Here is a 16,446-nt window from a genome sequence, read left to right as displayed (position 1 = left end):
ACCACCTTCAGTAGGAAGGAAGGAGCTGTACGAAGAACAATCTAATCTCTATGAGAAATTGTAGACGGTGCCTTCAATGATTGAGTTTTTGTTTTTTAGAGCCGATATTGCCTTTTTTTTCATATTACAATATTTTTTTTTATTAAAAAAAAGTTGTCAGTTTGATTAACAAACTTTTTACAACAAACATTACAAAAAAAAATGTTCAGTCATTATCAATTATTCTTTATACATAACATACTAAATAATTACATTCAATGTGAATCCTATATAAAAGATTAAAATATTCTTTGATAGCATAATACATTTCTTCCTTCTATCAATCCAAAAGACTAATTCATAATCATAAGATTTGATTCCTTCTTATCTAACTCGACAACCAATTTCTCAAGAAATATGCACAATAAGACAATTATTTTGAATGAATATCCTCACATAAATTTCTTCCAACACCATTCTCTGGCTTCTTGCATCATACCTAACACATTAGGACCAATGAGAGAATATCTCAAAGGTTCAAAATGAGTACAATACATGGTTAGATGTTTTAGATTTTCCATGCAAATATTACCATCGCAAAATCTACACCATGGGATCTGAGTCACCAATGATTGCTTATTCCAAGTAATTGTTTTTTCGAAGGTATGCAATTGGTTGAGCTTAAATCTCAAATGTAGGTCGCGATAGGAATTAGCAGGACATTTTACCAGATAGGCACTACGAGGTATTCTAAGAGTAGCAAATTTAGCTGCTTTAGAATATATATTTTTTGAGTGCATATCATTCAATGTAATTAACCAATCATGTTCATATAGTCTTTCCTTTACATAAACCGTCCGAAATTCAAGATCTATTGGTTTTAAACCACATTCATGGATTTTGTTGGTCATAAGATTTGAAAAAGTGACCAACGAAGCAGCGTATAGAATTGCAAGAGTGGTAATATTGAGAATTTGGTGATATTTCATGAATATGATTCCACATCTGTGTCAACAAAACAGCTTTTTTCACATTAAAGTTTAGTACCCAGTTTTCTCTTGAGGAAGAATCTATAACATCATATCCCAAGTATCACATATTCAGGTGACATAGGCATAGGAATAGAATGTATGGACCATTTCATTGTGGAAATTCTCTTTCATATTTTTTAAGATGAAAATACTTGATTTCTCCACATTACATGTTAAGTTATGTTTGAATAAGTATTCAGCAAATATTACAAGCTTTTTTTGTAATCCGTATGGTGTTCGATCAAAGATTAGGTCATCATCCGCAAAAGCAATCCATTGTATCCAGAGATGTCCCAAAATTGCAGGGTAAGTGATCTCAGTATTCCATATTTGTTCAACGTCGGAGAGGTAGAGATTAAACAGGGTAGCCGCCAAGTTGCAACCCTGTTTAACCCCCACCTCAGTTGGGATAGGAGTTGTTGTTGAACCAGAGTTCTTGATACGAACCAAATACGAAGTGCCTTCATGTAATTTGGCCAGCATCGCAATTAGGGACTGTGGTATCCCCTTTGCGTCAAGTTTTTCCCAAAGTAAATTCCTGATTACACAGTCAAATCCTGCAGATAAATCCACGGATGCCATATATAGGGCACCCGAGTTTGGAATTTTTGAGCGGGCTATTAGGTGTGCCAAAACAGTTGCATTCAGAGCAGTTCCCATTCTGGCACGAAAACCAATCTGAAATGGTGAAAGGATGGCAAGCCGAATTACAATCTCTTAATTGCTGTAATAACAAGACACCAAAGGTCTTTGAACTTGCATCAATTAGTGCAATGGGCCGGAAATTGCCAGGGTTCGTTCTAATACCTTTCTGGTGAATGGGAACTATAACGGACTGTAACCATGAAAGAGGAACACTAGATGCCCGAATAATTCAATCAAATTGTGTTTTCAGCACCGGTGCCCATAGTTGCACATTTTCCTTAAGTACACATGGAGGAATACAGTCTGGTCCCGGGGCTTTTGATTTGTTTAATTTTCCTAGGGCCCATGTAATATCCTCTATAGACCATCCCTTCAATTGCTCTACTGAGTGGTAGTTAAATTTGGAAGATGATTCCCGAAATATTTCCGGTAGGGCAAATTTTTCCTTATAAAAATGCGTCCATGTTTCTGCACTAATATTGGAAGATTGGTCGTCATTTCTTGAGTATTCATTACCCCTTAAAAGAGCCCAAGTGGATCGCCTGTCATTGGAGCACAGTGATGCAATCATTTTTTGATTTATTGAATGAAGAAAAGTTCTAGAATTTTTTAATATTATTGTGATATTTGTTAGTGATTTTTCTTTTTGTAATTTCATATTCGGAGTTAGATAATCCAATTTTGGATAGGTGACCAATATCCTGATTTTTTTGTTTTTTTAAGATGTTAATTCTCACGGCAAGTCAATCAACAGCTAAAGGCTGTGCTGGTTCATTTGCTTTAAGCCAGACCAGATATGTCAGTGCAGTTGTAATAATGATCGAGCTTTGTAGAATTTTTATTGACCCTTTGATGGTTGTATTACTACAGTACATGCAATTAAGCGCTAACATTTTAATAATTTCATTTAGCTTTCTGCATGTTTTCGCATTCCATCTTAATGATGCACCTGGACGATCTTCCATGATAAATGTACTACGTGGATCTTGACCAATATCAGGATGATTAAGTGCATTTCTGTATATAAAATACAATGGTCACTTAATTCGATCATAGCAGTTTCTACTCCCGTACAACTTGAAGAGGATTCCACTGATACCGCAATATAGTCAATGCATGATTTTCTGTTGCTGCGAGACCATGTGTATACATTCTCTTTTGAACAAAAGGGCAGAAAAACAATATTCCAACACTCAAAAAAGAGCTTGAAAAGTAAACCTCTTTTCCTGTTCGTCAATGATTGATTTTGCCGTGAAGTTTTTAAAACAGTAAGTTGCCCTCTTCAATGAAAGCACAGCTCGCCCTACATTCCTCTTGCCCTTGGTGCTCTCTTCGCCCTCTTTTCTCTGTTCACTTCAAGTTCTAATGGAGGGAAAGTGAACCAGTAATCATCTCCTACACTCAATTTTTAAAAATTGCAAACCAGAAGTAATCAGGATGATACTTTTATTAAACTTTCGATATCCTGTCTGGCAAAGACCAGTATATGTTAACTTTATATCTTTTAAAAAGACAATCATGCAATTCCATTCCTAAAATGAAAGTTGTTACATGATGCATAATTACAGTATTGATACTGTAAAACACTGTATCAGCATAATGCTTTAGAGTAAAGTTTAAGTTAGCGTATCCAAATTTCCTAGAGAGAAAGAGAGAGGCCAGCCCTAGCGCCAGTCCCACAAAAAAAAAAACACAGTAGGCGAAAGAACTTTGAGAATTAAGCCATTCTGACCACTTATTTTCAATAAACACCCTTGGACTTTCCCCTTGAAGTCAGCGCAATTCTTTGTGAAGGGACCACCCTGTCACATGTGGTGTCAGAAGTGGGATCGGCCAGATCTCAAAAGAGAGATCACCCACACCCATCGAAAGACGATTACCCGGACGGAGATGCATCCGCAGGAAGACATATTGGAACATCTACCACCAGGAACCAGAATTGTTGGGTTGATTTTTCAACCATTGACTAACCGTGCCCATGTACCAACCCGAAGTTTGCCCTGTGAGAATTCCTATGAGGTCTGAAGTGCCTATGAGCATTATATCCCCGTTAATGAAAAGGCCCCGATTGAGACAGACTTGCGAGTGGACTTACCCGGGGCTGTGTGGGATTTTTTGCTCAAGTTAATCGGTCCCAACAGAAGTCCCAGTACAACATTCTGATGGTCCGGACTTCAGCCCGGTATCCAGCCAACATCCAAGCCCTCTTAGTTTATTTGTCCACAGAACCTCTTCACCTTCGAGCAGAGAAGTATTTGTGCACTTCTTTTTGGATACCATTTGGGAGACTGAACTAAATGTACGGTGAGCTGAAGTGGAGAAAACCTAAAGTCTGCCACAGAAACAACCTGGGGAATCTTCAATGTCTGGATCACACTCAAACCCAAGAAGACAGAGGGATTGCTACCAAACTGACAGGGATGCTACCCAGTCTGGAGAAGATGAGGGGTTTATGGTTAAGTCTAGGCCCTTGGACCCAGTGTCCATACCCGAGGAATTCCAGTTAGAGTCGAAGACTGGCAACCACTGAGAGCTTGAGAAACAGAATGTTCCAAATGAGATCGGGAGCAGTCATGCCCAACCCCGGAGAGTAATGCAAAGAGATTCTCTTAGGCTGTCTGTAACACGGCTGGCCTTTCCGGGAGACGGTAACAGGAAGGAGGAATCTAGACTTATACCCACTAAGCAGCAGTATCAGAGTGTATTTAAGGCGAGTCCCAACCACCAGGAAGTATGATCGAACGGTGGAGGGGGAAAGGCAGGGTGAGAGACTGGTTGGTCAGTAAGTGAGGCTGATGGATAAGGATTACTGATCCTAGTATTACTAACACCCCATTAGGAACGTCTGGGTTAGGGAGGTGGTGATCAAGAGTAGGGCAGACAAGAGAGAAAAGGGCCAACCCTAGCGCAAGTCCAACAAGAACCCCAGTAGGCCTGAAGAACTTTGAGAATTAAAAGCAATTCTGACCACTTCAATAAATAACCTTGGACTTTCCTCAAGAGCCAGTGTGATTCTTTGGGACAGGACCACCCTGTCACATACCTTAATACCTCAAAGAAGGAGAATGAACAATCCTTTCAAACTGGGTACGTCGCCATAGAGAATACTTTGCAAACCTGTGTGGAGAAAGTGGGTGGGGCTTACACTCAGGTTTAAAGGATTCTCGCAGACATAAAGATCCTGGGGAGGGGAAAGCAAACATGATTGGTCAGGGAAAGCAAACCAATCCCAAAGCATGATAGGGTACTTAAAATAGGAAGGGGGAGATGTGGGTTTACTGAGTTAGGTCAGAAGTGGAGTGAAGGCCCACCACGAGACCAGCATGAGGAAGAAAGGAGCCACGGCTTGTGGAAGAGATGGTTGGTGCTGGTTAGATATTAGTTTAGGAGTGATAAAGGTTCTGCTGTTTTTGCGTGTTTGTGTGGCAAATGTGTAGAAGATGGTGTAAAAGTGAATGTGAACTGAATAAAACTGGGTGAAAGAAGAGTGTCTGTTGTAGTGGGAGGGAGAGAATAGGAGTGAGAGGTAGTGTAGCAGTGGGAGGAGTGTAGCAGTGGGAGGAGAAGAGCAACAGTGAGCATAGGAGTGCAGTAGTGGGAGGGGGAGCATTGTAGCATCATGAGGAAGTACTATATTGGAGCATAATGAGTGGTTACATCAAAGGGTGGAGGTGAGGAGTGAAAAATCAGAGGGATGAAGCATTGGAGGGAGGAGTAAATGGAGGAGCGGTAGTAAGAGGAATAGAGGTGAGTGGGAGCTATTGATGAAGCCTAATTAAGATAGAGCAAGTGCATTGAACTCCCATTAGACCTTTGGTCAGGGCAGAAGAAAATAAGAAAGACAATGAGTTAAGTAAGATAGTCTGCATTTAGAGAGACCACACCTAGTACAAGATCATAGACATTAGATGTTACCATTCGGTATAACTAACCAGCGGCTAGGGATAACTGGATGAGAGAGGAGGTTCATGGGCAGATGAGAGAGAGAGAGAGAGAGAGAGAGAGAGAGAAAACGAGCGACAGCCCTAAGCCTCACAAAACCCTAGAACTGTCCGCAAGACTTACAGTTTTCTTTACCATTTGTCACACAGTAGATACAGGGAATGGGCTCAAATCCCACCCTGCTTGTTTATATGAAACTTTGTGGTAGTCTTGTCTGTAGAACCCTGTACCACCTTTCCCTAAATGGAGGATAGGAATGACTTCAAAGCATAGAAAATGGCTCTTATCTCCAAAACGTTTATGTGATCTCTTACATTCAGGTCTGAATGAAGCCTGCGAGTGTTAAATGAAGACCATGAGCTCCTCAACTGTATTCTGAGAAATCTGTCACCACAATCAGAGGTTGAGGTGGCCGGAAAGGAAACCCAATTAGACGCTTTTCTGAATTCTTCCACCAGACAGGAGTTTCCCGACAATGACTCGAAATGGACCCAGTCTCGGGGAGGCAAGGCATTGTTTAGAGTGGCATCCATCAAAGCTCCAAAAAAATTAAATCCTCTGAAAATAGCTCTCTCGGGATTCACAATGAGTGCCTCTGGGACCTTGGCATTCTCAGGATTCACAAGAGGTTCCTCACAGACCTTGGCTGTCTCAGCAGTAATGGGTATTTCTCCCCCATCATTAGGGTCTTTATCAAGCAGCTGATACTGTGTCCCCCTGCTGCTTGTGGTTAGTCTCAGGCTTAGACTTTTCAGTCCCTTCAAGGCTTGGGAGGGTCTTCCAAATACCCTGGTCACCATCTCTTTCCAGGGTTTCCATGCTTTGGCGACTTCCAGCCTGGCCTTTCTGATCTTCTCCCAAATGGTTCCCGCTGTACTCCAGACTGAGCATGACAAGGTATGCCTGCCTGCTCAGAGATACTCCCCTCTTCTGCCTCTTTCGCCTCTTTTATCCTTCCGAGGCTGGCACTTGGTACCTAACATTGCGCTCTATAGGTTATTGGTGGTTCTGCTTTGAATTCTTAAGCCTAATTGGTTATTTCCTTCGGAGCCTTCACTTTTTATCAATATTATTGGTGCAGGTCTAGTGTTGGTTACTTGCCTGAGAGTCTGGGAAATGAGAGCTGGCAACGTTTTAAAGCATTTGTGGCATGCAGCTCCATCTTGGAAATATTCACTATGCAGAGAGAGGCTCTGGGGTGGTCAGCTGTTACTGTGCTCTGCTATGGATCCTGCTGAGTTGCTGCGCAAAGTATGCACACCTTGAATCTTTCCTTATGGCTCGTGAACATCGCTAGTTTGTTTTCAAAGTCGCATGTCAGTTGATCCAGATCCTAGGTTACAGAGACCCATTTCAAGGCTTCCTGGGAGCTGGTCTTTGAAGCCACAACCTCTAAGCATGGCTCCAAAGGGGACACTATCATGTCTGTTGGGGATAGCTAGCTGGTGTGATCCCTCCTCATCCACCACTGGGTGGTCACATCAGGGAATGGCTGTACTAGCCCAGTTCCTGGCGGCTCGCTTCCCCACATACAAAGATGGGGGATTCAGACAACTCCCCACACCGGTTGCATTACTTTTTCAACTTCCCACGGTGAAAGAACCGCTCTGATATCCTGGAGTCTAGAAGGCTGCACATAGTGCAGCGCCAAGGTGGTAGGAAGGATTCTCAAAGATCAGGAAAAATAAATGGGCACTTCTGAAGACGTGGCCAGGCACAAGAGTTCCATTCTCGAACATAAATCCTTTTGAACTGAACAAACAAAATGGGAATAAATGAAGGTGTGGCGCAAAGTGCACAATCAATAATGGTAGATGGCATGGGGAAGGTCTTGTTTGTTGCAAAAATAAAAAACACTTCTGGCAAATGGTCAGCCTTTACAGCTATCGACTAGTTTCCACCCATGCTGCAATCATAATTTAGTAACTACTAAAACATGAGAATAAAAACACATTTGCAGTTCTCATAATGATAAGGAAACTGAAAGAAATACTTTGCATCCTTAAACTAAAACAGTGCTAAATGAAAAAACATCAAGCTTGATGAAATAGTTCAGTACCCGCCCCTCAGCAGAGAGAGCACAGACCCTGAAGGGATAAGCAAAGTAAGTGACCGTAGAGCCAGGATATGGCATTGCCGTCAAAGCAGGTCATCTGAATGCAAGAGCAGAGTTTTGAGCACCTTTAGAAAGTGGTGGTCAAGAGACCTCTAGTCCAAAGTTGAGCTAGTTGTAGATTTGCCTCACCACAGAATTTACCCTGAAGCTTTGGAGGCTTGTGAAGCTGGTTATGAAAAAAACAGCAAAGGATGAGTTGAAAAGAAAACAGAAGACACATTAAGGACATCTAAAATTCTATAACGGGGAATAGGAGTCTCACACAATCCTACTAAAACCAGCCTAAAAGCCTCCTATAATGAAAAAATGAACATTCCCGAATGATGCTGAAAGCTAACCAGTGCACATTGGAAACCGTTCTCTTATTGTATGCTTGACAGTGGGGCTACTACAAGAATGTGAATGCATAGAGGATCCCACTCTGGAGAATGTCATTGTCCAGATGGACACCTAGTAAGGTGTGACCGTAACCGTTTTTTGTTGAATTATTTTCTGATTCCGATACTCCACATTACCCCCGATTTGAGGAAACTGACCTATGGGGGCTTTGGAGAGTTAAACGAGTAGTCGCCTTTATCTTCAATTGGATCCAGTAGAAAGAGACAAAAATCACATTCGCCTGTACCCAAAAAACATGTTTGAAGATCAGAACCTTGCAAGATACAAGCAAAAACTGGTTTACAGAAAGAAATACATTGGGACATAAGTAAATCAAAAATACCTTTGTAGATGATCCTTCAAAGGTACCAGGACCCAATTCCATGTGGCCATCAGCATAACCAGCTTCCAGGAACCCAAACCCTCTAACTTCTGTCGTGTCCAGCTGACCAGTGTCAGCTTCCCTCTGCTCCCAAACCTACCAGAAGGAATAAGGGAGCATCCGCTCCAGTGAATAAGGGGGAAAAAAACAAATAATTCCAGATAAACACTCCAAAACCATACTGCATGCCAAGGTCCCTTTACAAACATAAGTCCATGCATCAAACCCAATAAGCACAAAACGAGAGACGCAGAAAGGAGCTTCCATTCCTACCGTGTGGCCAGTCTCAGTCCAACTGGAAGCTGTGCATGGAGGGAAACAATAGTCCAGACATGTCGACACAATGGAAACATGCCAGTATTCAAGTCACAAGGCAGACGTATGTGGGTAAATCGCCTACATGGGAAAATAGGTTTGTGCCGTAATCGCACACCAAGCCTACAAAAACAATTTTGAGTCAGGTCCCATGAAGCATTAGTAACGTTATAGGACAGGCAGACCAGAATTAAGTTCTGCCCCAATTCCTTTGCAACCTCTTCAATAAAAACAGACATGGTATGACCATATCATCAGATCTTGTTAGATAAAAAAAGCAATAGAAGTTCAAGTGAAAAAGCAAAACTGCGGGACCTACCAGACAAACAGCACGTGATACATGACAGCTAATGAACACCTGATGGATTCCACAAGTCTTCAACATGTCAAAGGACCGTGAGATGCTTCACCAAGATCCTTAAATGAACAGGTGCAACGCTGCAGAGAAGCCTAGCATGATGTTTATCAGCGACAACTGCCATCAATGATAATGGGAGATCCCCACAATTCTATGCCAAACTTTCATGGGATTAGAATAGACATGGCATACTATTTTAAAAGGTCAGTGACAGGTCTTTATAGCAGCTGGATTCAGATTCAAATATAGGCCAGTACATCAAGGCCCATTGTAGCTTTCAGTAATGAGAAACATGCTACTACGTATTAGTTTGTTTTTTTTGTTTTAAGAGTGCTCAAACCAAGGAAAAGTAGAGGAAATGCTGCAGAAACTGGCACAGAAAACCCCATCATCCTACTCCACTAACTTGGGGGATAGCAGGCTAAACCTGGGTGACCAAATACCAGTAGAACTGGAGGTAACCAATGAAGAACGGATTGATCTCATGAATGCCCACAGCTAGCCCGCAGATCACAAGGGTCCACCTGCTCAGTTTGACAGGTGCCATTGGCAATGCTAATTGAGCATTTCAGAGAGCATTTTGGAATGTATGTGGATCACACCCGAATCATCCTCCGCATTAAAATTCCCAGGCATATCAACAGACTCATCACATATTCAAGAACAGGTTAAATAAAGTACCTTAAACCACAAAGAATGAAATACTGTGGTCCTGCTGCTCGGCAATGCCAACACTCGCCGCCTACATTGCTAGGAAAAACCATTGATCCAGAAAACAAAAAACTTGTTTCTTTTCTATAGATCTTTATTGTTTATCCCACAAAAGAATAGTGGCAAAGATCCCATCTCCAATTCCATAATCCTAGCCAAGTCACCAGATTACAAATTAATTCAGACAACAACACTATCTCATTTAGACTACTGCAGCAGTATCGCATGGGACTAGCAGAGAAAGAAAGTTGCCTTGGCTATTGCCCAGTCTAAAACGTTCTTGAATCATTAAATCAGCTCTGCAATTTCAGGGCTGGGCTTGTCAAGCACCTGTAAAAGTGATCCCAGCACTACAATAGGCAAAATAATCCCCTTCATCGTCCCACCAAAAACGGTTTATAGTTAACATGCCGAATGACATTATGTCGAAAACAAATGCCGGAAAAAAACGATTTTCTTTTTTTAATTTACAATTTATTTTTAGTAACTAAACCAAAAAAAAAACATACAAATAAAAAAAACATTTGAAATGTATTATTATTTTTTTCAACATTATTGCTTTCGAAAAAATGTTTCACATTTTAACTGGATACCACCAAAAACATTTGGGAGGAAACCCCCTTAATGCGGACAACGAAGTCTGGCCCTAAATAAATCCAACACCAAAACATCAAGACCACCCAAACGAACAGAAAGCATCTGTAACCACCCTTCTTTCGAGAGTTACTAGAATATGCATATGAAGACGGGTTAATGAGAGTTAACAAAATGAGAGTCGGTTTACCAAGTTTGGACCAAGCTGCCTATCTGCAGATCCAGGACTATCTGGAAACTAAAACTACTTGGTCTCAGACAATCCGGTTTCCGACTAAGGCATGGAACTGAAACTGACAACGGTAAATTATCCCTCCTACTATTACTTGACTTATCGGCTGCATTTGATTTGGTTAACCACCAAATTCTCTGATGGCACCTATTAAATTCGGCAGCCCACTTTTCAGACAAAGCTACCATGTGGATTTGTTCCTTCCTGGCCAATAGATCCATGAGGGTCTTCTCCCCATCTGCTTCCGCTGAAACCTCTCCAGTCCCTTGCGGGGTGTTCACGAAACCACTCTTCGATATTCTTGACTATCTGGGCTAACTATGCAGATGGCACACAGATACTCATCCCTATCACAGGAGACCTAAAGTCTTATTAAAGGATGCCTATCTGGACATTCAGGCCTGGATGGCTCAACACGAGCTCTGTCTTAACGACGATAAGACAGAGCTCCTCATCTTGGATTCCCACCACTGACTTAATAGACTAGATCCTATCGTCAAATCCTTCATCATCGATGGCAACACCATCAAAGTATCCAACGATACTAAAACCCTAGGCATCTATCTTGATTCTACTTTATCACTCTCTAGACAAACCAATGCCGTAATCTCAGCATCTGCCTACACGTGCAAACTTATTACAGCCTGCCGTCCATTCCTCACCACCTCTAACTGCATCACCCTTGCGAGAACCCTTATTATGTCAAAACTCGACTATTGTAATGCACTCTACCTAGGGATGAGCCAATGAAATGTAAGCAAGCTTCAGGTCACTCAAAATAACGCCATCAGGGCAGCACTGAATATTCCCAGGAATCCACACATATCTGACACCAGACACAGCCTACACTGGCTCTCAGTAGCCCAAAGAGTCTCCCTCGAATCACTTGCTCTCACACTCAAATGTCTTGCCAACCAGGCGCCTAACTATCTGGTGCGCCGGATCACATCCCACACCTCTTGCCGCCCAAGCTCATTGTCTATCCCTACCTAGATTCAAGCTTCAGAAAGCTGGCGGGGCCAGTTTCCCGGTCCTTGCTTCCAAACTATGGAACTCCCTTCACAACCCTCTTAGATCAGAACCTTCCTTCCACTCCTTCAAAAGCAAAGCTAAACTGTGGCTTATTGCTCAAGACACGCAAACCACCGGTCTCATCGGCCATAATTCCACATAATGACCTGCAAATTCTCCTACTAGCATTCTAAATGTTAATTCTAATGTAAATACACTGCAAGTATTCTGAATGTAATTAGCCTGTAAGTATCCTGCATGTATATTCGGTCTTGCTGCTCGACTGTTTTTTGGTGTATACTATTTCACTGTCACATTATGTAACCTAAAATATGCGCCCAGATACCTCTGGGCCAGGCGCGCTATACAAATAAACTAAAATACAAATGCAAACTCCGACATGTTAAAGATGCAAACAAGTAAGGCTTAGGGGTGTGGTGTCAAGTACAGTTAACATGCACAACAGACAGTCGAGCAATACATTGTGCATGCAGGTAGGTATACAAATCATTTCTTTTAACAACACATATGCATAAAGCTAGAATACAAAACGACATGCGTATACCAGGGTGCAATATTTACACACACCACTAGCCATTGGCTGGAGATATTGGACTCTTGGCGAGTAGGAAATGGTGTGCTGTGTATGTGTAGCATCGAGGTGGGGAGTGACTTTATGGCTGGATAGTAGCTTGCAACCGGAAATGTTGCCCTCTGCATATATACAATTAATCATTATGAGGAGTCCAATTGGAACACCCACAACACTTTAGCATGAAAACAGATAAAAGCAATACTGTTACGACGACAAAGTAGGGGAACCATATCTTAGGTAGGTTATGACAGACCTTATAAAAACTATGACTATCTAACAATATAGTAAAAGGCCAGATGTATGTTTGTCCATGTATGCTTGTCCGATGCACCCGTTGTCACCGCTAGAGGGAGCTGTAGGCTTAGGCTCTATAGTGATCCTACTGTGTCAATGAGATCCTGCACTTTGGCCCGTGTACATTAAAATGTAATAACAGCACAATGTTACCGAACTGAATCGGTCCAAACCTAACCTGAAAACAAGTGTTCAACAAAGTGTTATGCAAGCAACATAGTTTTGGCTACTTTGGGAAAGTTTTAGAAAGTTTGTCCTAGTTCTACAAAACAAAAAACAGAGCTTAATCCAGCAGTTAAATGTGGTTTCTTTTTTCAGTTTCACACCATTGATTTCAATGGGACCCCAGCATATGTGTCTATGTCATAGAATCATGGAAGTCTGCATAATAAACTCTTATTTCCCCAAATACGGGATCTCAAAACACCTAGATGCACTGGGAGCCAAACTAGCTCACCATCAAGACAGCTTCTGTATCTGGGGAGGCGGCCTCAACTATGTCAGGGAGTCAGAGCTGGACAGATCTAAACCGACAGCAACCAGAAGTGATACAGCGTCAGGTGCATTAAATCTGCTAGTAGAGGCCCTAGACCTGGCCGACGTGTGGTGTGAGCTCCACCCAATGGACAGAGGCTACTCATACTTCTCCTCTACACACACCCTACACACCAGAATTGACTACCTATTCGTGCCAAGCACCACCAGCCACAAATAGACTCAGCACAGTACTTGGGCAGGTCAATCTCAGATCACTCAGCACTGCTGGCGACGTGGAAGGCAAGGGGCCCCAGGCCACCCATACCGCTACGGCGCATGTCATCAGACGCCCTGACCGACCAGGCTTTTGCGGAAGGGCTACGAGACAAACTGGAGGAGTACATAGAGGTGAATGTGTGCAGCGTTGAATGATGGAGCACAGTTTAGGAAGCAATGAAAGTAGTGGTGAGGGGCGAGGCCATCACAGGAGCGTAAGGTATAAGGAAAACACTAAGAGCGGAACTTGAGCCTTAGCTTGAGCCTTGAGCCAATAGCGATATACCTCAGGAAACCGTACCTAGATGCCGACATCTGGGTTGGAGGAGTGGGGCACCTACTGTCACTCTACGCGGATGATGTGCTGCTATACGTAAGGGGCCCACACCTAAACGTCCCAGTTATCCTAGACATACTAGACAATTATGCTAAAGGTGTCCGGAATCAATTTTAGCAGATCTAAATCCTGCATATTCACAATAGCGGGGCTAAGAGGGAGGGACACCAGCACACTACCAGCAGTGGGACTCAACAGGGAGGTGGACTTGTTCAAATATCTAGGGGTCAACATAAAGCACACACCAGAACAGATGCACGAACATAACACAGCCAAGGTGGTGCAGGGCCTGGGGGAGTCCAAATTCCAGTCTAAGTTACCACTGTCACTACTAGGCAGGGTGGCCATCACCAAAATGATCATCTTGCCGAGATTCCTGTACTTCTTTAACAACGTGCACTATTACATCAAAGTGTCCTTTTTTCGAACGCTGGAAAAATTGATCCGGGGGTTTTTGTGGGGCACCTCCCGCCACAGCCTCACACTAACAAAGCTACACCTACCGTACGACAAGGGGGGAGTGAAACTGCCAAACCTGGAGAAATATTATTTAGCAGCCCATCTCAGCATGTGGTCAAATGGCTGGCCTGCTACAACACCTGGTGGCTCCCATTAAGCTGAAAGAAATACTGTGGGTAACACACGGGGACACGGAACAAACCCCAATGGTGGTAACATTAGGAAGGAAAATATAGAGGAGGACACAAGCCCTACTGAAACTGGCACACCCTTACTTCCCAGAAGTACCAATAGCGGCGGACACATGCCGAGACAGCACAGACATGGCGATGTTGAGAAGATGGGAAGGGAAAGGGATATATGCATGGGGGATGTATATGATGAGGGGGCCTTCAGGGAGTTAAACTCAATACAAGAAAGAGAAGGGGTCCCGAGTGGGCAGTTCCTCTGGTACCAACGAGTCCGAAAGGTGGCTAAAGATAGATGGGAGGGCTGTCGGGAAGAACCGCAAGCGGAACCAATACTTACGCTGATATACAACCTGAGCGACGGCTGGTAGCCAGTTTCAAGGCTGTACAGTATGCTAAATAGACTCACCCAACCCCAAGAGCACAACATAAAAAGAGCAATAGGAGACAGATTTGGGCACAGCAATAACGGAAAAGGAATGGGAGAGGATATTGGGTTACCCCAAAGCAGTATCGCTGAACCACCGCTTTAAATTGATACAACTAAATGTGCTATACCGCACATACATGAATCCGCACAGGGTAGCCACATTCAATAAGAGCGCTAGTTCACAATGCCCATGGTGTGGAGGCGAAGGAACCGTCATGATACACATGTTCTGGGGATGTGGGCGCGCGAGGGGATTTTGGACACGGATAGAACAAGCCTGCAGAGCGGCTGGCGTAGTAAGGTTTGAATGGTCGCCGAAGGAATGCCTGCTCGGAGCTTACCCCAGGATTAGCAAATACAGCCATGTGCTCAGATTCATGGACCTGGCATGCATCTTAGCCAAGAAAACCATCGCCACGTTTTGGAAAAAGGGTGGGGGGCCACAATACGAAAAATGGCACAGGGAATTTGAGAGGTGGGCAGAGGCGGAAACCAAGGTGTGGATGGATGGGGTCAATAGATCGGAGCCGGACGGCAACGTCAAATGTGTCGCATGGAAAGCACTGGTGTGGGACATGTTCCACCCATCTGACGATAAACCCCCTCTGAACGAGCCACACAATGTGAGACACACCTGCCCCATGTCTGCGTAGCTATCCACCCGCGCCCAACTGCCAATGGCCGCTGGTGACACCAGGAGAGTGAGGGTAAGAACTGTACCCCGGACACCAGAATGCCTACCCTGGCGAACAATGCAACACACCATAAGACCCATGTAGGAAACTGTTTATTGTTTAAAGGTTATTACAAAATGTTGGCATAAATGTATGACTTGAATGGAAAGCGACACACTGAAATGCAGGATTGTACCTAATCAAATGCTGATAAAAACATTTAAAAATAGAATCATGGCTAACCTTTGCAGGGAGTAAAGCCTTTTTGGCTTCACTCACCTACCCAACTGATTCATTTTGGGGGCACTCGGGCCCAAAGGCTTCCACTGAGGGAAGACTGTTTCTCCCATTTATGTTTTTCTGTGTGGGTTCCATGTCTGTACTTTGTATGTATTTACTGTGCTGATCTTTCCCATGCAGTAAATACATAGAAGCTCCTTCTATCACTGTCCTATCCCTCCCCTTGTAAGGGGGGCCTCCTTCAGCCCCCACTAAGGTGAGTGGCGTCCAATCCCCCATTCTAACACTCCCCCACCCCAGAACCAACCCCTTTCACAACAAACGTACCTTTGACTAATGCCACCAGTTCTTCCTCTTCCACTCCTGTGCCACCCGTCACCCCACCCTCCAAACACCCCCTACCCATCCACTCCTGGTCTCCGCCCACCAGAAACAAAGATGCTCTTCCTGTGGCACAGAAAAGACCAGTGCTGAACATGTAGTGCCGCTATGTTATACCTTTGTGTTGTGCCTAGGAGAGACTGGTGACTGAACAGTGTTTTACACCTTTTCCAGTGCCCTACTGTCAGGAATGGCACTCTGTCAAGAGTGGCACAGGGTACCCAGGTAGGGTTTGGGTGGCTGTGCTGAAGTAAGGTAGCAGATAAGCACACACAGCAGGAAGTTCTACAAGAAAGAAGAGTAGGAAACAGTAGCTGTGAGCCAAAAGGGGCAGAAGATACAAAGGTACAAACAAACTGGATTCCCTCTTGGGGTGTATGCTGAAATGGGAAAGAGTGTTC

General features: G+C 43.4%; 1 protein-coding gene across 2 annotated transcripts in view; it reads right to left on the bottom strand.

Moving 5' to 3' along the window:
- The window catches only part of PKNOX1 (PBX/knotted 1 homeobox 1), an 817,124-nt gene that overhangs the window by 702,724 nt on the left and 97,954 nt on the right, over positions 1-16,446 (bottom strand). Inside the window, exon 3 of one of the 2 annotated variants that reach the window (XM_069635659.1) lies at positions 8,435-8,569. The exons of the other annotated variant lie outside the window; for it this stretch is intronic. Coding sequence (XP_069491760.1) covers positions 8,435-8,569 — 135 coding nt within the window. The remainder of the gene's footprint in view (positions 1-8,434; positions 8,570-16,446) is intronic. 2 annotated transcript variants of the gene reach the window in all.

This window comes from Ambystoma mexicanum, chromosome 7p, assembly GCF_040938575.1.
Source record: "Ambystoma mexicanum isolate Mex_15411 chromosome 7p, UKY_AmexF1_1, whole genome shotgun sequence".
Taxonomy (NCBI): Eukaryota; Metazoa; Chordata; class Amphibia; order Caudata; family Ambystomatidae; genus Ambystoma; species Ambystoma mexicanum.
This window is presented reverse-complemented; position numbering and strand designations above follow the sequence as displayed.